General features: G+C 40.4%; 1 protein-coding gene across 1 annotated transcript in view; it reads right to left on the reverse strand.

Moving 5' to 3' along the window:
* Window positions 1-7,225: 7,225 nt before the first annotated feature.
* Window positions 7,226-27,505, reverse strand: part of DAB2 (DAB adaptor protein 2) — a 66,388-nt gene continuing 46,108 nt past the window's right edge. The window contains exons 7-15 of the mRNA XM_036759865.1: window positions 26,962-26,988; window positions 26,602-26,655; window positions 26,331-26,393; window positions 21,103-21,756; window positions 19,894-20,056; window positions 13,981-14,598; window positions 12,959-13,071; window positions 11,878-11,948; window positions 7,226-9,161 (exon numbers count right to left, since the gene is read on the reverse strand). Of these exons, the coding sequence (XP_036615760.1) occupies window positions 11,883-11,948; window positions 12,959-13,071; window positions 13,981-14,598; window positions 19,894-20,056; window positions 21,103-21,756; window positions 26,331-26,393; window positions 26,602-26,655; window positions 26,962-26,988 (1,758 nt within the window). The 3' untranslated portion in view covers window positions 7,226-9,161; window positions 11,878-11,882. The remainder of the gene's footprint in view (window positions 9,162-11,877; window positions 11,949-12,958; window positions 13,072-13,980; window positions 14,599-19,893; window positions 20,057-21,102; window positions 21,757-26,330; window positions 26,394-26,601; window positions 26,656-26,961; window positions 26,989-27,505) is intronic.

Raw genomic sequence — 27,505 nt, forward strand, 5'->3', positions numbered from 1 at the left:
GGAAAGTCCACCTTCTACTGCTTAGGATCATCCATGCTACTCTGGGACAGCCTTAACTACGAGGAAGTTTTGCCTTTGAGTCTTAAAGTATCTGTCTCTCTGCAATTTTCACCCACTGCTCCTCTTTCTGACCTCTGGGGTCAAATGGAACAAGATTGATATCTCTTCTACGTGATAGCCCTTCACGTACTTGAAAGCAGCTATTGTCCTGAGTCTGCCCTTGACTGGGGATTCTGAGCAATTCCTTTTACCTTCTAAAAAGGAAACCCCACTCACTCCACTCTTCATTTGCTGCTCTCCCAGGTTTTCAGCTCCCCAAACAAGATGTGCCCCTTTCCCTTGCTTTCCTGCCTCCTTTTGGGTGTGTTTCTTCCTTTAGACTGTAAATTCTTTGAGGATAGGGACTGTCTTTCTTTTTATTAATTGTATCTCCAGCATTTAGGACAATGCCTGGCACATAACAGGTGCTTAATAAATGTTTATTGGCTTGGATTGGATTTAACCTCTCTGAATCTCAGTTTCTATACCTGTAAAAGAAGGCTATGTGCTATTATAGACAGAACATTGGATGTGGAACTAGAAAAGTCAGGTTCAAATCCCAGCTCTGCCACTAACCAAGCCTTGGGCAGGTCACCCTGTCTCTCTAGTCAACTGGTTTTATCTCTGATAGATACAGAGAAAAAAAGTACTTATTATACGCTTACTATTTGCCAGGCACTGTTCTCTGCTATACAATTATACGTAAGCAAGCAAGCCAATCCCTACCTTCAAGGAGCTTCCATTCTAAGGAGGAAAGAAAATAGGTAAAACGGATCTGCAAGGGGGGAGGGGGAGATGTTAATGATGGAGCTGCTGTGGAGCAGAGCCTAAGTAGTGTAGAAACCTGGGCCCCAGCAGGATAAGACAAGAGTTGGCCCATCAGAGCCAAGGCATATCCAGTTAGGGCTCTGCAGCTGACTAATTGGCACCTGGCAGTATAGAAACATTGTCCATCAACTCAGGATCCCCCTCCGGGCCCCAGTGGATGACTAAGGCCTGCAGGGCACATTTTCAGTCTTCTACCTAGCATGTGGCATGTGACCAGTAATGAAAACCTGGAGCTCTTCAGAAAAACAAGAACCTAGGAGGAGCTTCCGTAACTGATTAGGTAAGATGACAAATTGCTGGAGCTTGTCCATCAGCAGCATGCTAATGACTACCACGTTAAAAGGAGCTGCTGGGGCACCTAATCCTGAACTTCCCAGACTGATGCAGCACGCTTCCAACATTCGAACAAAGTGTTGTTTTTTTTTTTCTTTTAAGTAAAAGGACAATGTTGCATAAACACTTCCCAGCAAGAAACACAGATATTTCATTATTTAGCAATCTCTTCAAATAATCATAGCTTAAATATTAACCAGAGGCCTTGGGGGAGGTGGGGTGGCAACGAGGAGGGGGCTGGGAAGAGGAGTAAGATTTATTTCACCAAATAGACTTTACGTGGTGCCCTGCTGTTAATGGCACATTTCTGGAAATATAACTTAGTTGACCACTGGATTATTTAAGGGCCAATCCAGTTTGGAGCTTACTCAGGCCTGCCTCACACTCCTCTTATCTATAAAGAAAAAGAATTTGGATCAATAGGTTTTGGTTTTGGGGGGTGTGCGGAGGAAGTTTGCAACTAGAGGGGTACCATACTTAATGGAATCGACTAGGTCTATGAAAACATGGCATAAGTAACAATAGTAATAACTAGCATTTCTATAGCACTTGAAGCACTTTACAAATGTGATTCTATTTCATCCCCACAACCTTGAAAGTTAGGTGCTACTATTACCCCCATCTTACAGATGAGGAACCTGAGGAAGACTGAGGTTAAGTGATTTGCCCAGGATCACACAACTAGCAAGTGTTTGAGGCTGGATTTGAACTCTAATCACTGAACTACCTAGCTGCCTCGTAATAGCCAGATGGATCATAGATTCAGAGCTAGAGGGAACCTTGGAGGTCATTACCTCCTTCATTTTAAAGATGGGGAAATAAGCCTGAAGAGGTATAGTCACTCACCCAAAGTCACATAGGTCGAAAGTGGCAGAGCTGGCATCCTATTGAAGGGATTGTTAGTGCTATAGCAAGGCAGGAGGTGGTGCCAGAAGTGGATAGAGTACAACCCCTTAGGTCAGGAAGACTTTTCTTCCTGAGTTCAAATCTGGCCTCAGATGACATTTACTAGCTGTGTGACCCTGGGCAAGTCACTTAACCCTGTTTGCCTCAGTTTTCTCATCTGTAAAATGAGCTGGAGAAGGAAAGGGCAAATCACTCTAATATCTCTGCCAAGAAAACCCCAGATGGGGTCATGAAGAGTCAGACATAACTGAAAGGACTGAATAACAAGTACTATAGGACAATGTTATTAATGGATGATTGTCCAAACCGTGATAAAACTTTACAGGTGAAACTTCAGAGGTTTTTTTTTTTTAACTTATATTTCTCCTATTAGTAATTTGGAGAGATATTTCTTAGAGTTGTTAATAGTTCACAATTCTCTTAAGAATTGTTTCTACCCTTTGTCCATTTATCCAATGGGAGAATGAGTTTTAATTTCGTATATTTTTATTAGCTTCTCATAAATCTTACATATCAGATCCTTGTAAGATATTTGATGAAAATCCCTACCTGCCTCCACCCCATCATTCATTTCCCTTCTTATCCTAGTCGCATTGATTTTGTTTGTGTAAAAGTCTTTCCATTTCAGGTACCTATTTATTTTCTCTTTGGTGATCACCACTATCCCTCGTTTGGTTAATAATTTCCCCCTAATTATTGCTCTGAATGATATCTGATCTGGTTCTCTTCTAATTTGCTATTCAGGTCATATCCTTTTGAGGTTTATTGTGTAATATAGTGCAAGATGTTTGCCTAAACCTAATTTCTGCTAAATTGCTTTTTTTCTTTCCCAGTAACGTTGGTCAAATTGGGAATCTTTTCTCAAGTAATTTATGTACTCAGGTTTATTGAGCCCTGGATTATTGAATTCAGTTGTTTCTGATTCTTCCTTACCTACTCTGTTCCACCGATCTATTTTGTAAGCAGTACCAAATACTTGTTGTGATTAAAGACTTATAATTTGAGGTGTTGGAAGTGCTTTCCCCTTTTTTATTCTCTCCCCGCCCCCCATTATTTTCTCTTGAAATTTTAGATCTTTTGTTCTTCCAAATCAGTTTTGTTCCTTTGCCTGGCTCTAATAAGTATTCCCTTGGTAGTGTGATAGATATACTCTTAAATCTGTTAATTAATTTGAATATGGACATTTTTATGATATTGGCACAGACCCACAGCGAGCATTCCGGTTATGTCCTTCCTTATTACTTCCAGCGTCTTTTTATCATTGTATCTTTAGTGTGCCAGGGTAGATTAACTCCTAGATCCTTTATTCATTTTGTTGTTGCTCGCTTGCTTTTGATTATTTGCTCCTGAATTTTGTTATTGTTGTTCCTACTGTTATTGAATATAACATTGTGGTTGTATTTTGAATTCTGCCGCTTTATTGAAGCTATTATCTCAATTAGGGTGTTTTCCCCACCCCAGATTTTTTTTTTGTTTTGTTTTGTTTTTGGAGTGGGGAAGGCAGGGCAATTGGGGTTAAGTGACTTGCCCAAGGTCACACAGCTAGTAAGTATTAAGTACCTGAGGCTGGATTTGAACTCAAGTCCTCCTGACTCCAGGGCTGGTGCCCTATTCATTGCACCACCTAGCTGCTCTTCCCCCAGATTTTCTCCATAAACTATGTCAGCAGCAAATAATGATAGTTTTGTCTTTCCCCCTGTATTTATGCCTTTAATTTCTTTCTCTGGCCTGTTGTTACTATTTTCAGAACTCTGGCTCTTATTTACAGAAGGAAAGGAGAATCCTTGCTTTAGTTTTGCATTTATCATGAAAGTGTCTTGTATTTCCCCATTGCACGTTATGCTTTGAGTTTGAGATTTATGTTTATGATATAAATATTTTTAAAAAGGTCCTTATGTGTTTATGCTTTGTAGGTCATATTTTCTTACTGTCTAAAAAGGAAGCCCTGTCACAAACAAAATGGCCACTGTTAAAATCTGCACGGATGGGAATGGTGTTAGTAAGTAAATAACTTCCAGTGTGAAGTGTCCAGTCAAGGACAAGGTTGTTCTGCCCTTACTTCCCCCTCCCCCTCCCCCCCTCTCTTGGCAAATCTGCTTGAGTAAGCATTTCTTTCTACTCCTGGGTTAGTTAGCAGCAGGTGGTTTCCACTTCATTAAAAATCCTTGCTCTTCACAGCAGTGATAAAAGCTCGAAGGTTAAACTTTCTTGGAGAGAGACCTGAAAAGGTTAAGCAAGAAGACTGAAATAGGCAGCCTGTTGGAAGGGGTTGCCTTTCTTGTACACCTTGCCCTGGCCCCCTAGCATCTATATATTGCAGAGAATTTGCATAACAGAGAATTACTTCTCAGATCTCCTAGTTCAGGTATGGCTTGTTTCTGCAATGCCAGGAAGCCACAGTCTCCAAGTGTGAGCTATTTTCCTGCATTCTTATCTACTGACGTCAGGGTGGAAGGGTCGGGGTGGAGAAGGGAAAGCTGCAGAAGGGAGTGAGGGCTGGCAGTAACCAGACGTGGGCCATGCCTGCCTTCAAAAACTTTAGATTAGTTTGTTTTGAAATAGTTTCTCATTCCTCCCCAGTTTGCCTCATTGCATGGTGCTCTTGCAATAAAATTAGTTCAACCCTGACCCTTGTCTATAGAGCCAAAGCTTGCCCAAACATTTTTTTTTTCCTTCTTGGCTCTGGAAATGAACCAGAGACTGTAGCATGGGAGAGATCAACAGGAATCAGGCTAAGGCAGCTAGGTGTGGCTGTGGATAGAGAGCTGGTAATGAGGCCCCAGACACTTTCCAAGTTATGTGAGCCTGAGTAAGTCACTTAACCTCAGTTTCCTCTTTCATAAAATGGGGATAATAGAATCTCTCTTGAAGCATTGTGGTCTCAAATTGAGATATAGAGGCAGGTAGATGGCACAGTGGATTGAGTATCTCAGCTTCTTGAGTTTAAATCCAGTCTCAGACACTTACTGGCTATGTGACTCTGGGCAAGTCACTTAACCCTGTTTGTCTCAATTCTTTATCTGTAAAAGGAGCTGGAAAAGAAAATAGCCAACTATTCTGGTATCTTGCCAAGAAAACTCCAAATGGTGTCACAAAGTGTTGGACAAGATCGAAATACAACAAAACACTTTGCACAGTGCCTGGCCCATAGTTGGTGTTTTACAATGTTAGTTATTATTTTAATATTTATTGTGGGGGCGTGGGGAAGAAGCAATTGGGGTTAAGTAACTTGCCCAGAATCACATAGCTAGCAACTGAGGCTCATATTGGAACTCAGGTCTTTCAGACCCTAGGGCCCATGGTCTATACACTTCACCACCTAGCAATCCCTAAACATTAGCTATTATTGATAGTCCAAGGCAGTTCGTGCCCATCCATAGCCATGTTGCCAGGTCTAAGACTCCTCTACAGAGGAACAAGTCCCATGTTCAGGGAGAGCCATACACATTCGGCCAAATCTTCTAGTTTCTCCCTCCTCCTCTCTCCTTTCTCTCCACTCCCATGGTCACCACCCAAATTCAGAAACTCCTTACTAATCATCACCTAGACCACCCCAATAGCTTCCTCATTGATCTCCTTGGCCCAGGTCTCTTTCCAAAGCAGGCCAAACTGATGTTCCTAAGCACAGGTTTGACTGTGTTATTTTTCATTTTTTTTGTTGGGGGGCAGGGCAATTGGGGTTAAGTGACTTGCCCAAGGTCACACAGCTAGTAAGTGTGTCAAGTGTCTGAGGCCGCATTTGAACTCAGGTCCTCCTGACTCCAGGGACGGTGCTCTACTCATTGCGCCACCTAGCTGCCCCCAACCATGTTGTTTTTCAACCAAAATTCCAGAGTTTTTTTTTTCTTTTTTTTAAGCACCAGGATCAGATATAAACTTCTCTAGCTGGCCTTTAAAATCAACTGATCACAGTGTCTTTCTAGCCTTATTGACCAGCCAAACTGGCTGCCTTGTGTACTGACTAATCCCCCTACCTAGAACACACTTCCTCCTCACTTGTCTTTCCTTCTTTCATTTCCTTCACGTGCATCACCTTTTATACAATCCCTTAAGCTGTTTTGTGCCTCCCTTTCCCTCCTCCCCCACCTGTCACCTTATATCTGTATTGTATATATCTAAGAGTAAATTGTCTCTTATACAGAGATTGTGAGCTCCTAAAAGGGAATGGGGTGTTTTCACTTCTTTTTCTTTGTGTCCTCAGCATTTAAAAAAAATGCTTGATTGTATTTGAAACCCTACTACCAAAGAGGAAACCTTTAGCATCGGCAATTGCTGATAATAAGAGCTAATATTTATATAGCGTTTTAAGGTTTACGAAGCACAGCACATGTTGTCCCATGTTATCCAACAACCCTGGGAGGTAATTGATACTATCATCCTCATTTTTGTTGTTGTTCAGTCATTTCTGTTGTGTCTGATGCTTTGTACCAAAATGTTTCCTTGGTAAGATACTGCAGTGGTTTGCCATTTCCTTCTCCAGATCATTTTACAGATGAGGAAACTGAGGCAAACAGGGTTAAGTGACTTGTCCACAGTCACACAACTAGTAAGTATCTGAGGTCAGATTTGAACTCAGGAAGATGAGTTCCTGACTTCAGACCCAGTATTTTATTTACTGTACTGCTTAGCTGTTTCATTTTGCAAACCCTTAGGAAGTTAAGAAAAAAGTACATTGAGCAGAGTCACATTGCTAGTAAATGACTGAGGCTGGTTAGATCTGACTCCTGGTCTACCACCCTATCTATATACCACCTAGCTGCCTAATTTATATGCAACTTAGAACCTGATGCAGTTATGTGAGGGCACCAAGAGGTTAACATTGTATTAGAGGTGAGAATTGACTCTAGGCCTTCCTGATTCTGAGGCTAACTCTCTGTACACACAGCCCAAATTCTAATCGGGAGCATAATTTGGATTCATTTTAGTATTTACTTCCATTTCTCATTGGAGGTCAGGCAATGGGGGAAAACAGGGTGAGATGAGCTAAGTTTGAAAAAAAAAAGTACCACCGATTTCCATCTACTTTTTCCTATCTCTTTCAGTCCCACCTTAATATCCTCCCACAAGTTATCTGAACTGGACTTCAGGAAGATCGAACAAATGGACAAGATACACATGATTCTGCATTTCCAGTTTATTGAGATGGAGTAAATTCATAGCTTTATTTGCATTACAGAAAAGTGCACAGGAGAAAAATAGATCTGTACAGGACATGTGTGGCTGATATTCAGTTTCAAGAAATTACTTTCAAAAATCCCAGTTACCTACAAATAATTGTCTCCAGTTTTAGCACAAGTTTAAGTATTTGGACATTAAAATACTATTTCAAGTTCATATTTATAAACGGTTGAGCAGAAAGTCAGACAGAAAGATTAAGCCTATACATTGATCAGCTATTATAATTAGAGAGGTCACCCTAACTTTACCTTAGACAACTGTTTAGGGCTTAGGGTTAAATCAACAGAGGTGCATGAGTCTACCAGCTGGTTGACACTGCAGGCAGGTATCCTTTTCCTCCACCCAAAATTAACATTGACTGTGAATGTTTAACACCCACAAGAACCTGAGAGTTAAGGGTCAAAGACAAGCAACAACAATAACACACATGTAATACAAAACTCATTTTGGCAAAAATTCACTCTCATAATTGTGCTAAAAGTAGAGATACAAAATATACTGGGAAAGTGTTCAAGTTTGTTTTTGGTTTTTCAAAAAGAGGAAAAAAAAAAGTCGACATGACCATGGTTATAACCAATATCTTCAGACATTTCAGGTTCTGGACATCTTCCATCCATTTTTTGTCTTTATCAATCCCTAGCCTGTTGTTCGAAAAAAGTTCCCCAGTTACTTTAAAGGGTCCGATGTAACCACCAAAAACTCCAGAGGCAGTTGGGTTAATCACTTCATTTAACAAATGGACTGACCTTCAGGGTACAATAACTCCACCATGAATAGACTTCTAGCAGGCCCGCTGAAAAATGTTATTGAAAGGTCTGGATTCTGGAGGCTGAATTCAAGATGGTGGCCTCATTCAGTTAAGGAAAAGAAGTCCATTACTACACTCTCTCTTAACCAAAAGGCAGCAAAACAGTGTCAGACCCGTGATTTGGTAAAGAGATTGTTTTCCCATAAACCCACAGAATCTTGCCAGCCCTACAAAAGGGGGATAAGTGATAGCATTAGGCTAAAGTAAATGAAACTTTACAAACTGGATCGTATTGTGAATGTTTTGGGGGTGGGGTGAGGGAGAAAAAAAACTACCCTCCGTCCCAACATGCTCACCCACTATTTGTAATATCTTTTGGGTCAGAGTGAAAAAACAAAGTCAATCCTCCAATCCTTACAGGGAGAATTTCCCAGAAGTGAACTTCAAAAAGGGTTCCCATCCTTTGAAAAGTGAGGTCTGGAGATGTGGAATGTGACAACAAATATCTATGGGTGGTTGAAGGACTTGCTTTAGTTTACTTCATCACATCATTGGCAAAGGAAGGGAAGGGGAGAGGAAAAGCAAGATTTTGTCTTATTTTTTAATAAATGCTCAGTCCTTTTACAACCATGAATTAGTAAGCCTTTGAAAAGAGAGGAAAAATACCCCACACAAATTCTAAACTTTAAAGTGAAGGTAACTCCAAAACTTATTAGCAGAGCAAAAGTTCTGGAAGGAGTGTATGTTTAGATGGTATTATTTAACATTTATCCTTTATAAGATGACAAGTGTTGTGGGAAAGTAAAGGTGGAGAACTCAAATAGATACATTCTCACATCCCCACCCCCCACATTGGAGAAATTCTCTTGACTTCATTTGTTTTGAGACTTGGAGGGTCAGGTTCTTATATCTTATGTTTCAAGCCACAGCTTTGAAGCTTAGCTTTATGTCTGGGCAAAAAGTGAAAAGATATCTCTATAAGTAAAAAAAAAAAAGCCATCAAGGAATAAGGCAAAAGGTAATGAATGTCGAAGCTGGAGCAAGACAAGAAGCTGTCCCACTAGTAGCTTTGTCCTTGGCAAATACGGCCAACTTTTTTGTTCATCTTGATAGGGAATGCACCAAAATCCTAATGAAGAATAGGAGAAAAAAGTTACAAGTCTATACATACACAGAAAATAATTCTAATTAGTTTCACTATCAGTGGGACTAAATGTGCAGCTTTTGGGGAATTAAATATTGAACACAGTTTCAGATATCATTAGGTAAGAATAAGACACAAGTGGGAAGTGGTCTACAGTCCCCAAGAGGAAAACTACTCCCTGAGGGTAAGCTGTGCTGCTCTCAGGGAAATCACATTCATTCCTTAGTCCATTAAACCGTCCCCTACTTAGCCTGAAGTACAAGACAAATCTTATTACATTCAGTGATAGGCTTCAGCTGGTTCACACCAGGTCGGGAGAACCGATACCCAATTTTAGGTTGAGTTTGGTGAGGCAGTTGTTAGAAGGGGCAGGGCCTGCTCAGCTTGGTTCTGTGGAGAACTGGTTGCTAATTTATTTGAATCCCACCACTGATTACAATGTATACCTTTCAAGTAAAAGGTACAGTAATAAAAAAAGCTCAACTTGGTAGAGTAGCAGCTTTGATTATTTTGTAGATTAGCAGCTATTTTCCACATATGTTACAAAGAACTTACTACTCTTCTCCCCCTTCCCCTCTCAAATCCTTATCCGATAGTCACTTGGTATTTTTAAAATAAAAAGCATAACATACACTGCCCAAATCTGTTGTGTATAAAGTTAACTGGTGTGAGGGCTAGTGCTTGGAACCAAAGACGAAGCTGTTAACTATTCCCTCTTCATGTAACAAGTACAGGACCAGGGACCTGTGTGAACACACATCTTCACAACAGGAATTGAAGAGAAGGAAAATCAAGCACGTCTTCCCCTTTGTTCTTAGCTGCCATTTCCTGCTCATGAGGGGAGGCTTAACTAGGAATTCCTATGCCCAGTGCAAATTCCAACAGCTATACTTCAGACTCCATCAATTCTCCCAAACAGGGCTAAACCAATGGAAGTTTGATCTTCCTTCATCCCTATATAGTTTCGCCTGATTGCTCATGAGAAATATCCAAATGAACTAGCCAACAGAGGACCGTAGATTTAGAGCTGGAAGGGACCGAAGACGTGATTTAATCCAACTCTCCCATTTTACAGATGAGGAAATTGTGAGGTCCTCAGAGTTTAAGTAACTCTTCCACAGTTTCATAGGGAGGAAATGGCAGAGGAGGGATGCCGATCTAGGTTATTTGACTTCAAATACAGTGCTCTTTCTACCAACCCATATTGATACTTTGTACAAGTGAGTTTTGTTTATAAAATCTTTATTTAGTGACATTTTCACAAATGAATAAAGGAAGTCCAAGACTACAACGAATTTCTAATCAATTCCCAGGATTTCTTTTTTCCTGTATAATGAAAGATTTGCACAAATTTGCATTTGTGCATTTGTGAAGGTGGTAATGAAGGAATAACCTTACTTGTATAAAGAATGAATGGCCTACAGTACTTTGCAAACCTTAAAGCCCCATATAAATGAATCATTAGTATGAGTAATCCTAAGAAACAGTGCTCAATTACCCTAATTTTGCAGTACAAGATTTCACTTTCATGAAGTGTTTGTGATAAATGTCTTTGCTTACTGTCTTTTTTTTCTCTTCCCCTAACATCCTGGAAACTCTGCATCTCTATAGGGGAAACTCCTTGGTTAGGCCTTTTCTTCACCATAGGACCTCAGCCTACCCTTTCTGGCTTGTTATACATTACTCCTCTTCATGCATTCTATGATCTATGTCAACCAGTCTGCCAACTGCTTCCCTTTCCTCTCCACTTCTGCTCATAGGTCATCTCCTGTGTCTCTTCACTGATGCCTGGCATTCCTTCAAAGCTCAACTCAAATGCTTCTACAAGACACCTTTTTTCATCTGCCTCACTCCTCTCCAGCTGCTACTACATCCCTACCAACTACAACAACCACAACTGCCACCACCACCAAAAAAAGTACTTCATAATTATTGTTAACTGACTTAGGATGTTCTGTATTTGTTTTCCTGTGTATGCTTTCTCATCAATACAATGTTTAAGCTCCTTGAGGGTAGGGAAGGCCTAGTATTTGTTTTTGTATATCGAGCACAGAGTCTGCCACATAGTAGGCATGTTATAAATTGTGTGGGCACACACCACAGTTGAGTTCTCAGAGAGCCTGCTCCTATAGAGCATTCCTTCAAGACCAAGGATCTCAAAGTTAGGCCATATAGGTATAGAGTATGCATCTAAACATACCCAACAATTTGCCAAGGAACAAGGCCTTGGAAGACAAACATTTACCACCAAGATGCAATTTTATTTTTTTAATCTGCCTAATCGACCTTCATTAGCAGTCACCACGGTTTAGAGGAAGCTTAAACTGGCTTGACTATGTTAACATACTTAGCTACCATCCAGCCACTAGGTAACATTCCCCATCCCTCCAGCTTTTTCATTGCCTCTAAAATCTAACCTACTTGAGGGCAGGAACTGCCCTCTTCGCTTGAATTTGTATCCCCAGTGCTTAGCACAGTGCCTGGCCCATAGTAAATACTTAATAAATAGATCTGATGTGCAAAAGAAATTGAGTTATTTAGCACACCGCCAACAAACTTTGATACCTATCCTTCTCAACATTGTGTTGCTTTATAAGAATGGAAGCCTGTGTCTAAGTCACCTCCAAGCAAGGAGCACTTAACTTCTATTCTAAATTTAATTTCCCCTCAGACAATTAACTTGATAGAAACTTCTACTTACGGAAGTTATGCAAATCGATTTCCAAAAGGATCCCCATATAGATGAGAAGATGTTGGCTGTTGGGGCACAGTCTATGGAGATACAACGTACAATTGGAAACTTATCAGTAGTCTTATCTTTAAATATAGATCTGTGTCTTACCTATGAATAGTTTTAATCATAAAGAAAAAAAATTCAGACTATCTCTAGAATTCTTTTTAAGAAGTATCATTAGATGGTACAACTGGGTGTGTAAATAGTTGGGAGACCACAGCTCTGGGTTCCACTGAACTCTGTGGGTATATAAGCTATGATGCTGAATAATTAGATCCAAGTGAAAACACAAGCTGCTAACAAAGGAAATTTGCTTCCTAAGCATAGTATTTGGTGTAACTTCTATGATTTGTTGCCATTAAGATCAACATATAAAAAATTAAATCTTTTTAGGTAGAATTACAGCTTTGAGTTTCTCCTGGCTAAATAAGAGAGATTTTAAGTCACATAATAAATACTTCCAATGACAGACATCTTACTTTAAGCTATTCATTTCTGTCCAGCTATAACAGTTGAAGGCATGTGGCTACCATTGAAAGAAAAGTTATCCCTTCCACATCATGACTTTCCCCATTGAGGGTTCGGTATATTGCAAGTCAGCATAAGAAATTAAATGGGAATTTTGTGGAAGTCCTAGATGATATGTGAAGGCCAGTAGTTGATACAGAAAAAGTTTAGAAACTCAGAAATGCATAAAATAAAGGTATAGTACTGTAAACACCCCATAAAAGAAAACGGAAAAAAAAATTCAGACTACTTTTGTGGTATGAAGAGAGGGACAAACAATTTTATACGGATTTTCCAGATCGTGGGGTGCCCTGCCCCTAACCCTTGTGATGTGGAAGGGAAAACTGTACTATCTTTCTCCAAGGGAAACAATGTGCCAAAGATGAATGCAGTCCTCACAGTTGATTCTTCTACCTTTCTGTGTATGTGTGACAGAAATATTATTTTATGAATTAAGAATTAAAAGTGAGATTAACTAAAAATTAAAATAGAATAATAATTTGCCAAGTTTTCAGGTTTCTCTCTCAATAACCATACTTACGGGTGCTTGCAACGGAGAACGGAAAGGATCTTTTGCAAAAAGGTTCTCAAATGAATTTTCCACTGGCTTAGAAGCTAAAGGGTTGCTTTGCCTGGGAGCTGGCTTTGGTGCTTCTTTAAAAAGAAAAAAAGGAACAAAAATCCAAAACATGCTACTTAGTAGACTGATTTCTTGTCTAAATAGTCTCCCTGATAACATTCACCTCAATGAGATAAAGAACAAGCATTTATTGTGTCCGCTGTGTGGTAGACACTGTGCTAATTGTTTTATAAATATTAATTTCATTCGATCTGACAAAAGAACTTACACACTGTTTCTCAGAATTGTGAGGGAGTTAAAGAATCCAAGTGCAATATCATGTATACAAGGTCAGACTTGCATTCAGGAAGACATGAATTCAAATCTTGCTTCTGACACCTACTGGCTATCTGACTGGCAAGTTATTTAAACCTCTCAGCCCAAGAGACTATGTTAAGTGATTAAAACTTAGGTTACAGATGACGTCCTCATCCATTCTGGCAGTTTCCCAGACTGATGAATTTATAGGTCTGTTTCCCTGCTCAGGACAATGCCTGGCATATGTTAGGCACTCAATAAATGCTTATTCCTTCCATTTCGCATACCCCTCCCCCCCAATCTATGGAATAAAAATGAAGGGACTCATTATTGTGAAGCAGAGGCTTTTAAGACCTCTTTCACAGCCGTTTAAGGTAGAATCAATGCAGAAGTTGAAAGAGGACCATTTGCATTACCAAAATGCTATGAGTCAGCCCTGAGAACACTGACAGCATTTCTAGTTCTTCTGAAGGCTAGTATGACCAGTGCCAAGACACCTGTCACTAGGGGGCAATGTCAGGCCAGTTTTTTCAAAGATAACAATTATATTCATTAATGTATTCCAAGACGTATATAGTTAAACTCTTTATGGAGCTATTGGATGGTCAATGAAATGAGAAAGAAGCTAGCAGTGGGTTCTTCTGGACCTGATTACCTTGGACCAGATGTCGGAGAAAACACCTTACCATTTATCTTGGCCAACAACTGATTAGCATCTAATTCCTCATTCTCTGCACTCTCTTGTGGAATTCCAACTTTGCTAGTGAAGTAACTGGAGAAGGCTCCTGAGGCCCCAAAGGATGCTTGCTCCCCCTTCCTCGCTGGCACTGCTGGTCGCTGCCTCAGCTGTATGTCCTTAAACATTTCTTTCACTTCTTTGATTTCTTTATCCCCCAGTGGGTCTAAGGCAGTGAAAGCATCACAAGAGATATCCTTCTGTGGGACAGTTCTGGGAGGGGGCTGAGGTGGTGAGCCTGAGATAAGCACAGAAGATTGCTGGCCAGGTGTGGCAACTGTTGGGAATATGTTGCTCTGAAAAGGGTTCCCCACAGAGGCTTGGGCTGGCCATGTATTAGCTGGCACATTTGTGGTAGAGCCCCAGAGAGGAGGGGATGAGGGTGATGTTGAGGCTCCATAAGAAGTTGGCTGATCCCAGCCTGAGACTGGTGGGTTTGTACTAAAGGCAAGAGGCTGATTGAATCCTGAAGGACGAGAACTCATCATGGGCACTGAGGTGGACTGGTTGAAAACTAATGATGGTGGGTTCCATGGTCCTGTCTGAGGTGTTGTTGCTGGTAAGCCACCTAAGGAATAAAGGGGAAAAATATTAAATTTCACCAAATTAGAAATGTAAAAGATAGAAGAATTAAATCATCAACTGTATCCTATGGTAGTTTTCTTAAGTACCTGAACATTGGAGGAAATGGACACTGTGGTTGCACAAATGTAATTTACTAATGCCCATACACGAAGCCAGTCTAGCCACCACACTAGATGGTTAATTTTAAGATAATTCACATACATGAATGACAGCTCGTTATGCTCACATCCCATGGGTACCATTTCATTGTTTCTGTTAATTTTAATGCATCGGGTGCTGGTAGAGAGAAGATCTAAAAATTTTTTTTAGTTGTGACTGTGATGGAAGACTTATTAAATCAAAATTAATTCTTTTTACATTTTTACATTTTACATTTACATAAAAATAATTTTTTACATTTACATTTACATTGTATCACCCAACCTAAGCTTGGTCAGGAATCTGAGGATAATGGTGAGATAAACTATATGACAGACATTTATTAAGTACCTGCTATAGGCTGAACACTATGCTAAGTGCTAGGGATACAAATTATGAGAAGAAAGACTCTGCTCTTAAGGAAATTACAATTTAATGGGGGAAGACAACAGACAAAAGGAAGCTGAAAGGCAGTAGGGCAGCACCCAAATTGAGGCAATGATTAGGGGGCTTCTGAGCCCTCTTTTAAGGGAGGCTCTGGGAGGTGTTTTCTGCTCTATACTCTATCCCTACGACTGAAAAGGCAGAAGCAGCACAGGGCACTGATGAGGTATGTGTACCAAAGCTGAAGCAGTGTCCACCATGCTGTTTCCTGGTGATAAGTCTATCCATTGGGCGTGTTTATGATGATGGTTGAGCCAAAGCGAAGCCAAGCAGCTGGTAGCAAATGAAGAGATGGCTGGGATTTTGAGGCTGCTATAAAAGGAGGAGATATGGTAGGAGATTTTTCCTCTGCTTTCCAGCCCTCTAATCAGAAAGGCAGAAGCAAGTGAAGGTCCTTATGTGGTACCCTCCTCAGACCTCAATGAACCCTCCATCTAAGCCATCAAATTTACGTCTGTCTCCTGTGATATACTTATAAGCTTGTCATTATAATCAAAGCATTTCTCTAATTGTGCCAAACTAGCCCTCCTGCCCCCTGTTCGTGGGGTCTCCTGCAGTTTATTCTAATGTTTCAGGTATTTCCTCTTTCATTCCTCCCTGGGGCACTAAAAATATAGGGTACCTTCTTAGCCACAATTTATCTACACACACACACACACACACACACACACACACACACACACACTAAAAAGAAAACAAATAGCCGATGTCCTCATTTCATAACACCCCCTGCCTTGAACTTGTCTGACACTCAGTACATCAAAGTTTCCTAGCCCTTCCAGAATAGAACAAGAGACCTTGGTAATGCTATTTCTATATCAGATGAGAGATATATTTTTAAAAAAAACACACACACACACAAAACATCCTAACTCTCTAGGACTTCACCACACTCAGTGAACTTTAAAAGTGCTTGATAAATTGGATTTATTATTAGCAGCAGTATAGTATTATGCCCTGTTTGTTCTTACACACACACAGAGGTTAGTCTAAATTAACTCTGATGTCTTATATGATCACCATGATCTAGATCAGGGGTCAGCAAACCACAGCCTTGAGCCAAATCTGACCTGTTACCAGTTTTTGTACAGTCCATGAGCTAAGAATGGATTTTAGATTTTAAATACAACAAAATTTATTCTAGACAAAATATTGGTTATTTTTTAACCAAACTGCACCTGTTTGCTAAGTGAAGAAAACTGATAATGTTAGAGCTGACAGGATTCCTAGAAACTTAGTTTAAACCAGGGGTGGGGAACCTGCGGCCTCGAGGCCACATGTAGCCTTCTAGGTCCTCAAGTGCAGCCCTTTGACTGAATCCAAACTTCACACAATAAATCTTTTTATTAATTAAAAATATACAAATATATAATAAAATATACACATATAATTAAATAAAATAAATTAATAAAAATTAATAAAAGGATTTGTTGTGTGAAGTTTGGATACAGTCAAAGAGCTGCATTTGAGGACTCAGAGGGCCACGTGTGGCCTCGAGGCTGCAGGTTCCCCACCCCTGGACTCTAAATTCATTTTAGAAAGGATGAAAACTGAGGCCTAGATGTCAATGAGATTAGAACTTACATTTGTCTCCAGATTTTTTTTCCCTCTGTTTCTGTCATTAAGTTGCCTTCTTGGGCACCAAATTAATATCTGTCAGACTATATTCTAATAAGTTTTTCCAACTACCATTTCCTGACCACTGTACTTACTAAAGTAAAGAGAGTGGGAAAAGCAGAGGGTGGGCAAGGAGGAAAATTAAGACTCCTTCACTTCATAAGAATTTAACTTTGGTATGTCCATATAATTAAAGTCTTCTATTATAGAATATTGGCTGATTCTAGTAGGGAGACCAATGGGTTCTACTGTTCTCCTACTTATCCAGAGGCTTTCCCATTGCTTAACTGAAGAGAAGAGCCGATCCTTTGGCATGAGAGACAGCAGAGTATGTTGGATAGAATGTGTATTTGGAATCAAGAAGACCCAGGTTTAAAACCTGCCTTGACAGTGGTATGTCCCTGGGCAAGTCACTTAACACTTTTTAACTTCGATGTCCTCGTCTGTAAAATAAAGGAGTGGAAGTGACCTCAGAGCTTTCTCAGATCTAGATCTGGGATTCCCTAAAGTATCAGTTTTATATAACCCTAAAAAATGGATTGACTCAAAGATGGTGGAAAGAATAACTCACATTTGCACTCAAAATCTTATAAAAGTGAATGTTGAAAACTATCTTTACATGTAATTGGAAAAAATAAAATGCTATTAAGTGAAAAAAAAGAATAACTCACTCAGCTGAGCTGACTTATCATTTTAGTTTCATTAAAAGACTTTGCCTTCACCCATTATTTATTAATTTGATTTAAAAAAATTATAGAGTAACAAAAAAAACCAGGTTAACATTTCACAAACTTTCCAGTCTTATGACGTCTCCTCTTATTCTCTTAGGAGCAAAATTTGTGGCTTTGATCATGAGGGTTATGGGGCAAGGAGGAAGAGAAAAGTGCTCTAAACAGCAAGAGTTCAGTCTTCAGCCTTCCTTCCTCTTCTTCATCACACACTCGCATGAAGAGGCCTTTTTGAAAGTTCTCCAGGTCTTGCCACTATGTGTGTGTGTGTGTGTGTGTGTGTGTGTGTGTGCGCGGGCATGCAAAGCAGAGGAGGAGTAGGGAAGGAAGGAGGTGTAGATGAGGTCAGTCTCCTGTCCTCCTGATGCCAGGTCTCAGCTTTGTGCAGCCCCAGAGTGCTGAGGTTTCTACCCCCATCGGCTCACCACAGGATGTGATTGCCCAGCTGGGGGCGGAAGCCAGACCTACAACCTTCTGTGGCTTGGCGGAGGCTCATGGCTAGTGGACAGGGACTATACTGTAGAGCTCATTTTACAGCAGTGGCCAAACTCTGAAGAATCATCAGTATTCTGTTGTTGTGCATCCCAAGGCCTCAACAGGGGCACCCCGCCAAAAAGCTTCACTTCATTTGAATAAATTAACAGTTATTGGGTCCAGCTGTATTTTCAGGCTGACTAGTAAAATATTGACTATAAAAATTCTTCAAGGCATGGATATTAGAACTCTCTGACATTATTTAATTGTAGCCATGACATGCAGGCATTTTTCTTCTTGCTGTAAAGGGGTCGGCAGTGTCTATCAGTCCCATTTGGTGAGAGGGGTGGAGGAGGGAGGGGAATGAAGCCCAAGAGAGATCATAGAACATTTAGGAAGAGTTTCTTGCATATGTGCTCTCTAGGAGAATCAGAGCAAGTTAGGGAATGTGCACAAGGAAGAATCTTCAGCCATTCAGCATCAGGGCGACACCCCACCTCCACCCAGACGTGACTCAACAGATTTAGCATGACAGTGTCAAAACATTTTCCTACAGAAGAAAGGCACACCTAATGACTGAGCCCGTATCAAAATCAGAGAAATCTAACGTTTCTGGCTTAAGTTCTACAAGAGGGAAGAGGATGCTACCTGGAACCTTCCCACTCCTAAGCGGGGAGGAGTCTGTAGAGGTGCCAAGCAGCAAAAATCAGTCCCTCCCTCTCCCTCAATGGCAGACATTTGTTGAAAGGACTGAAATTAGCAACAAGTCTGAAAATAATGGGAGGCTGTTCAGAGTGGTTTAGCTGAGCCAGCCAGGCCAAGGTCAAATTGTGAAGGAGGTATGATATTCTTCAGTGCCCACCTCTCCTTGGGAAGTATCCTGCCTTTTCCCACTCAGGCTTATGATTACTGTTCTTCAATCCTTCCCCTTCCCCCAGGACCAAAACCTCTCTGGAACTTCTGTACAAAATATAAATTTAAAAAGCCACCTATCAGCTCTTTTGGGCAAGGATCTTATAAGGCGTTTTATCTTTTTAGAAAACATTTATTAAATCTATTTATTTTCAAAAATTGAGGCTCCATGACTTATTATATAAATATGGATATGGAAGCAGAGGCAAGAAGATCTGGGGTCAGTTTCACCCCTGGTACAACCTGATTGTGTGATCATGGGGGCAAGTCATTTTAACGCAATGCCCTGGGAAACTCAGACTATAAATTGCAAAGCAGGTGCCAATCTGCATTGGTAAATGGGTGTTCCCACACTGGCAGGCTCCATATTCTGATGAAATTATAGCTCCAGTCTAAGAATGATGATGATGATGATGATGATGATGATGACTCTAAAGGAATCACTCAAATGGTAGCATCACTTTTCTGCAGCAGATCAGTAAGAATATATTCTGGATTTTCACTGTTCAGTTATTCTCTGTATTGTCCAACTCTTTGTGACCCCATTTGGGGTTTTCTTGGCAAAGATACTGTAGCAATTTGTCATTTCCTTCTCCAGCTCATTTTATAGACGAGGAACTGAGTCAAACAGGGTTAAGTGACTTGCCCAGGGTCACACAGCTAGGGAGTATCTGAGGCCAGATTTGAATTCAGGAAGATGAGTCTTCCTAACTCTAGGCCCAGCACTCTATCCACTGTACCACCTAGCTGCCCATATTCTGGATACTGGAGTACATTTTAATTCACATGTAGACACTTACTCAGGCCTTGCCTATATGAAAGAGAAGCCACCTCTCTCCCCGACTCTGCCTTTCCTTAACACTTTTCAAATTCAAGTTGAGAATATCAGAACCATTTCTAAGTCTTTGGAACTCTCATAACTAGAAGATTTGAATAAAAAGGGGAAAGGAAACTGATGAACTTACCCAGACCAGCCAGGGAACCCACTGAGGATGGGGCATTAGTGTTGAAGAGGTCCATAGGATTATTCTGCAAGCTTGTGGGTTGTCCTGTTGGTGAAGTCTGACGTGGGGATTCTGTGGTAGGAGCGGCAAAAAGATCTGACCCAAATATATCATTCATTGGAGACTAGTGGTAGTAGGAGGAGGAGGAAGAAGAAGGACAGGGAGGGAAAAAAAACAGAAAAGATTAGTTTGATAATTGTAAATAATCAAGACTGTTCTCATCCTTCACTTTTCAGAAAATGGAAAGACTGAATTTCCTAAAACCCAAAAGTCTATTCTTGACAATACGAGAACAGTTGGAGCCTTAGTCCTTTTTCTACTGAATAGTTGGCAGAGAAAGATCAGGCTAGATAACCAAGTCGTGGAACATGAGAGCAGGAAAGGACCTTGAGGAGCTTATTCAATCCTCCCATTTCACAGATGAGCAGACAGAGCGAGTTAATGACAGAGCTAGAACTATACCTCAGGTCTAACTCCCAGTCAGCTTTTTTTGGCTGTTGTTTTTGTTGTTTACTTTGCTGATACCTGCTTGGGAGAGCCCCATTTCCCCCGAGTTTGTCAGATAATCTGCCTAGGAGCTGAAAAAGCATGGGTAGATGGAAACACTTGACCAAGAAGAGATCTAGGTCATTCCACTGCACTCGTGTTAGACATGAAGACCAATATGCCTTTGAGACATACAAATCTAAAGGATGAATTTACTACCTAAAATAGTAATGGGCTGATTTCTACTCATCAATCCTAGAATGAGCATCTATTTTTTTTTTCAAATGAAGCCCCAATTTCAAAAAGTAAGAGATTGTGGCGATGCTTTTCCAAGGCTAACTCTGACCTTCCCTTGCCCCATAGTATGTAAAGATCAACTTACCAGAGATACAGAAGCCCGGCAGCATTAAAATAGAAAACTTGTTTAGTTAAATCTATTAAGTGACAAAGCATGCAAGTGGAAAGCAGGTGACAAACACTGCTGTGAGGGGAAGGGGAAGTTTAAGAACGACGGATGATTAGAGGGAAATATTCCTGGAGAACTGATGCAACTGGTCCCACCTTCTATCTTACAGCCACACTTTGGGAGTTACAATAGCAGAAAGGGAACAAAAGCTTGCATTAAGCCACCCTTTGGTACCGAACATGCATTCTGCCAATGGATATGTGAAGAAGGTAATTCACCTTAGGAGTCCTTCGGCCTCTTCCAGGTTTGGTACTTTGTGGAGGTGGGATAATTGTTATGGAATCATGTGGTGAGGACTGGGCAGAGTTTTCTGTGTCCTGCTTTACTCCATTGGGTAGTGACAGTCCTTTGGAAGGGTTCCCCACAAAGAAATTGGGGGAAGATGTGATAAAGCCATTTTGTTCTCTTTCAGGTACCCCATTCTGAGTTCTTACTGCGGGCTGGGTTTGCAAACTTGCAAAGGGCCACTGGCCTGCCTGAGCCTCCTGTTTCCCAGTTCGATTAGAAATCTGGTCAAACTGTTTCCCAAAGTAATCAAAATCGCCGTTCAGAGACCCATTACTCAGTGGAAGCGGGAAGAAGCTATTCAGACTCTCTTTCTTCTGATCTGGAGATTTGGGAGAATCAAATGAAGAGGGTGTCGATTGGTCTGGTTGTGTGAAAGGATCATCACGGAAAGGGTCAGGATTAGGGGTGGGAAAGAAGTTGAGATTGGCAGAAAAAGCATTTTCAGGCAAGAAAAGTGTCTGGGGCTTTGGTCGAGGAAGCGAGCAGGAAGTGATGCCATTGGTTAAGAAGGGATTTTCTCTTAGAGAATTCTGATTGGTGTCGATTTCAGAGTTTAGATCCACTAACAGGATATCTTTGCTTTCCTATCAAATTTAGAAAGAAAAGAGACAGTGTTAGTTAATATCGGCTTTTAAATGTGAGCTGTATCATGGTGATCATTGATTCCTATCAGTTCAGCAGCCAGCTATGATATGCTCTCCCGCCATCAACACACACCCCCTTTCTTCCCCCAATCCCCACTTTTGCTCATGAGAGTCCTTAATAAGGTGCTGTTTTATTGTGATTCTCTTGGCTAAAGGCTATTGCTTCTCCTTCATCTAATAATATCCTTAAGTGGAAAACACTTTACATACCTTATCTCATTTGCACTTCACAATAACCTGTGAGCTTGGTGCTATTATTTCTATTTTGAAGATAAAGAAATTTAGGCTGAGAGGTTAAATGACTTACCCAGGCTCATAGAGCTGCTAAGTGTCTCAGGTATGACTCAAACTCATGACTCTCTGACTCCCCAGTGTGGTAATCAAGCCTTTAGAGACATCTCCAAAGGTAAGAGTGATGAGAAAGCTGTTTTAAGGGATCTTGAAACTTATATGCAAAATCCTTTCCAGTGCAAGGATCAGGTTCAGAGGGATCAAACACCTTGCCTGTCCAGAGTTTCATACTAACTAGCTATGTGAGTGTAGACTAGGATCCAGGACTCCTTGTGTCTAGCTAGCATTATGTTCTTTTCTTGGTACCATGAGGCATCCTTAAATAGTTTTTGGTCCTCAAACAATCCTAACATAAAATCAGAGGGAACCATAACTACTAAGGGCTCTCCTATGGGAATAGTTTGAGAGTTCCAACTGCAACAATTCAATATTTCTTGGTGAGCTAAGAAAGAACTTAGGTCTTTGGGTTGTCTGATCCCTATAAGACAAGTCAAGCAGTGCATAAGATAAATTCTTCATATTGCCTAGTTTTTTTATTCTACTCTGCTGCCCTCCTTAGAGACAAGGTTTCTCATAGCATCCTCATTTTTATGTAGCCCTCTCCCATTTTCCTCTTCATTCAGAAGCTGTTATTAAAGGAAGGACTCAGGGCAGAGAGAGGGTGAACAGTCTAACAGAAAGGGAGCTTGGTCATGTTCAAAGAATACTCAGGTCCCATCATCTCTAAGGAGATGATTGGGTAGGACTCTATGTGAGATGCCCAGGATCACTATGAGAGGTTCTTTGATGTTTCAAGCAGCAGGCCCTCTAACACAAACCAGCTCATGGTTAGTTTAGCTGGATATTCAATATCAGTGGGGTTGTCCTTTTTAAATACATTAGAAACATATTTTGGGGCACAGAAATTGAAGGGGGAGGGGCAGGAAACTACAGTATTCTCTGTCTCTCTCTCTGTCTCTGTCTCTCTCTCTCTCTCTGTCTGTCTGTCTGTCTCTCTCTTTCTCTCTCTGTCTGTCTGTCTGTCTGTCTCTCTCTCTCCCTCATCCCAGGCTTATTTTTACCACTAGTATTCTGTTCAGTCAAGGCTGGAACACCATCTTCAATTCTTGTTTGTGATAGGCATACTGAAGCAAATTGGTGGCACAGTAGAAAGGGCAAGTCAGGAAGATATGAATCCAAATCCAGTCTCAGACACTTGCCAGCTTTGTGACCCTAGACAAGCCACATAGCTTGTTTGCCTCAGTTTCTCCACTGTAGAGTAGCAACGATAATAGAACCTACCTCACAGGGTTGTTGTGAAGATCGAATGAGCTCATATTTGTGAAGCACTTAGCACAGTGCCTGGCATAAAGTAGCTGCTACATAAATTCTTATTTCCTCCCCCTCCCTCTCCCCCTTAGAGTCTCTTAAATCTTTCTTTCACTAAATTCTGTCATTTCTGTCCCCTTATCTCTATTTTTTGATGCTGGTAACCTAAGCTGTATTTAATCATGGAGAAAATATGCCTCTGCCATTATTTAAAGTCATCCAGAGAAGCATTACTACAGCAGGGTCTGGATTAGCGCAAATAATGCATTCCTCCCTAAGTAGTCCCATATATTCCAATTTGTGTTATTTGAAGTTATAATTATGTAAAACAACTGGTTTCAGCCCAACGGAAATATGTAGTGTGAATTCCAATGACATGCCCACTTCAGAGAAATCACTGTTCGCACTGATCTGGGCCTAGCTATATAACACAGGGCCAAGCAGAGAGGTCTTTCACTCAAGACATCTTTTCAAGCTGGGATTAAATCATTACTATTGTTTTGTTTTGAGTTTGAATCTTCCCAGCTTTTAGCTCTTCACCTTGTCCATAGCATGATAAAACTGTCAGCCCTTTACAAAAATGGAGGCAAAGCATATCCAGAGTGTTACCCTGATTTTCTAGCCTAGCAACCGGCTGTTACGTGCCTAATGTTTTCATTATTTTTAAGGCATAAAACTTTACTTCCTTAGGGGCAGTCAGTTTAAATTTAGTTCAGCCTATAGCCTTCTACTTGAATTTTTCTCTCCTGGGTTCTTCCTTTTGAATCTTGTCTAAGCAGCCAGACAATTAGCACACCCCCCGCCCCCCTGCCCCCAGCCACTGTCATTTCTAATCTCAGCTTTGGCCTGTGCAGTGCCCTTGGTGCCAAGTTCACCCTTTATGGAACCCTACATTCTACCTACCCTAATTTACTGAGTATTTTAAGCAACTGAACATGTATGATGTGCAAAGTATTATTATAACCTGTGAGAGATAGAGAAATAGAACTTGAAGGTAAATTATCTAGAAGCAAAAGCTAGGACATGTCTATAAATACCTTATCAACACTCAACCAGTATTCATTACCACAGGAGCACTCCTGGATGAGAAAACTCCTTCTACTAATGTAATTCTATAATTTACAGTCTTAGAGAGTGGCCCATAGTGTGAAAGTGAAGTGACTTGCCCAGGGTCACAAAGAGAGAAGCAAAACTCAAATCCATGTCTTCCTGGCTCTGAAGACGTCTCTCTCTAATATACCATGCTGCCTTTCATCCCTTCCATTGTTAAATCTTATGATTCTGTTCAGTGTGGTGCCATTTCAGAAGAGAGGCAATGTGGAAGTGTGGGAAGGACATTAACTTCTATTCAACACAACACAGATAACTATTAGCTGGGTGAACTTGGCCAAGTTAATCTGAGTTTCCTCATCTGTCAGTTGTAGATACTTTTACTGCCTATGCCACAGGAAATAAGAATATCTGCTACATGAAACAGGCTGCATCATTGTTCTCTTTCACTAGTGTGGGAAAAACACCCCCTTTTTTGTTTCATAGGAACTACTCTGTAAACTTTGAAGTGTGATAGAAAAGAGAATTTTTTTCTGAGAAGGAAGAGCTCTTCTGATGAGGCTCATAAGGGAAGGCTTTGTTCAAGAGCCAGGCTTGGCCTTGATAGATGCTGGCCTGGAGTTCTAGACAGAGAACGTTCGCTCCAGATGCCACTCTCCAAGAAATGCCTTTTGTCATTTCCTGTTGTGTTTCTCTAAGAAGCTTCTCCCAATTGGTCTGTCCTCAACCCCTCTGACTTTTACACACACTCTGCCTGCCCTAATCACATTCTCTCTTTACTTATACTGATAGTGCTTGTTTATAACATCAATTACATTGGGTACTCCTCAAGAGGTAGGAGCCAGATGTTAACACAAACCTATGGACACTCCATAAACACTTGACTGATAGCTATGGAAGGGTAGTACAATGCAGGCTATAGGAAATCGAGGGGAAGTGTGTGGGTGGAAGGGGGAAGGTCCCAAATATTCAGATGCTATGGGACTGTTGATGTACACAGGTTTTACTTGGAAATAGCTAAACTAGGCCTTTTTTTTTTTGCATGAGTGGGAGTTTGAGGCAGGGAGAAAGTATAAGAACAAAAATCATATCCCAAGTTGTTATGAACTTTCATCTATTCTGTGTACATCTTGTATATCCTTAAGCTGTCTACATGTTGTTTACCCATTAGAATGTCAGCTCCTTGAAGGTAGAGACAATATTTTTGCCTTTCTTTGCATCACTAGTGCTCTATGCTGAGGTTGACACATAGTAGGTGTTTAATCAATGCTTGCTGACTGACTGAGAATCATTTAATTTCTCAATCTGGACCACAAACAGAAAGAAACAATGGGCCAGGAGTAAGAAAAAAAATAAATTTAACTTATTTCCAGTCCCATGTTTCCTTTGGTGCTCTTGTTTTTAAAACCTTTTGAATTACAAGCTTGACAATGAATTGACATCGATTACATAGGAAAAAGTAACAGAAAAGTAACAGGCTAGGGTGAAGTTTTCATCTTGAATTCTGGCATCTGAATATTCAAGTCGAAGTTGATTTTGTCAACAGGTTCTAATTGGCTTCTATCTCTGTGTGTGCGTGTGTTTGTGTGTGTGTGTGTGTGTGTGTGTGTGTTTAATACCTAAAAGGGTAGATATTTTTAACTAGTTTGTTTTTCAGATGATAAGTACAGGTTGTAAGATGATGCAATTTTTTTTTAAAGCTCAACTTGCCTGATTTACAAGTGATTTACAAGTGAAAATCTATATGGCAACTTAGGATGCATTTCCTGCTAGAAAAGGCAAATCTTCTGGCTATTGATATTTTGAAATAAAATTACAGGATAAGTGCTAAAGTTTTCCCCCTGCCTGTTCCCCCACATACTTACAGTTGGACTATTTAGATCAGGAGGTGTGGACATGTCCCCAAACAAATCCATCTGGTCAACACCCTTAAAAAAGCAATTTTGATTAGATTCAGACATATACCAGTACTATGTTACTACATTAACATTAAAATAGCAGTCATATTAGAATACGAATTCATACTGAATTCTTAGTGATAATGGGATTTTGGTAGTTTTATGGCTACATTAGCATTATCCACAGAGCATAGTATATATACAATTGGGACAGAATCATAAGACTTCATGGACATACCAATTTCATTTTGCTAGCTGGGTCATGAAGTGTCAGCAGGTCTTTATTCCCATTCTGAAAAAGTCACAGGATCATAAAATGTTAGAGCTGGAAGAGACCCTGAGAAACCTAATCCAACCACTTCTTTTAAGAGAAAACCCAGAGAAGTTATTGTCTTGTATAAGGTAATATAGGTTGTAAGTAGCGGAGCCCAGATTTGAACTTGGGTCTTCTGACTCCAAAATCTATAGTTTAATTAAGTATTTATTCCCAATTTTAATGGATCACTAAACAAAAGTCTGGATTTTGTATTGGAGAATACTCTGTTTCAATTAGAAGAGAGGGATAGTGCAACACATATAAGCATAGAAACAAGTTTACCTCAATTGCCTTGTTGGCTTCTTCAGTCTACAAATAAAAATAAAATGGAAAATTATGTTAGCAGCATTTGCTAAAATACCTAGATTTCCCAGAAATCTGTACCACCACTGTGGTCTCACCTAGTAGTAGCTACTTAAGGCAGACAGACAAAAAACAAAACTCACTTGTTTCCATCCTAAAACTTCAGGAAAATGAAATAGCTTTTAAAATTCCATGTAACTTGGCACAATGCCACATGGCATAAACAGGCTAGCAAAATTTCCTTGGCTCCTCAGAAAGATAGACAATGTCCCTATGGCTCTCTAAAATCATTATGGACCCTAGGTACCCCTAACTCATAGGACCCTTGAATATATGGACTGATTCTGAATACCACCCAGGATTCAGAAGAGTTGATCTGGGTAAAAGAAGAGAAGGAATCTGGAAAAAGAGACCTGACTATGGGTTCTCTAGCTCAGAAAAAAAAGTGTTCCTTCACCTCCCCATGCAGCTACAGATTACAACAGATTTTGTTGACTTAATCTAACCATGTCTTAAAGCCAAC

Source organism: Trichosurus vulpecula, chromosome 1 (assembly GCF_011100635.1).
Source record: "Trichosurus vulpecula isolate mTriVul1 chromosome 1, mTriVul1.pri, whole genome shotgun sequence".
In the NCBI taxonomy this organism is placed as follows: Eukaryota; Metazoa; Chordata; class Mammalia; order Diprotodontia; family Phalangeridae; genus Trichosurus; species Trichosurus vulpecula.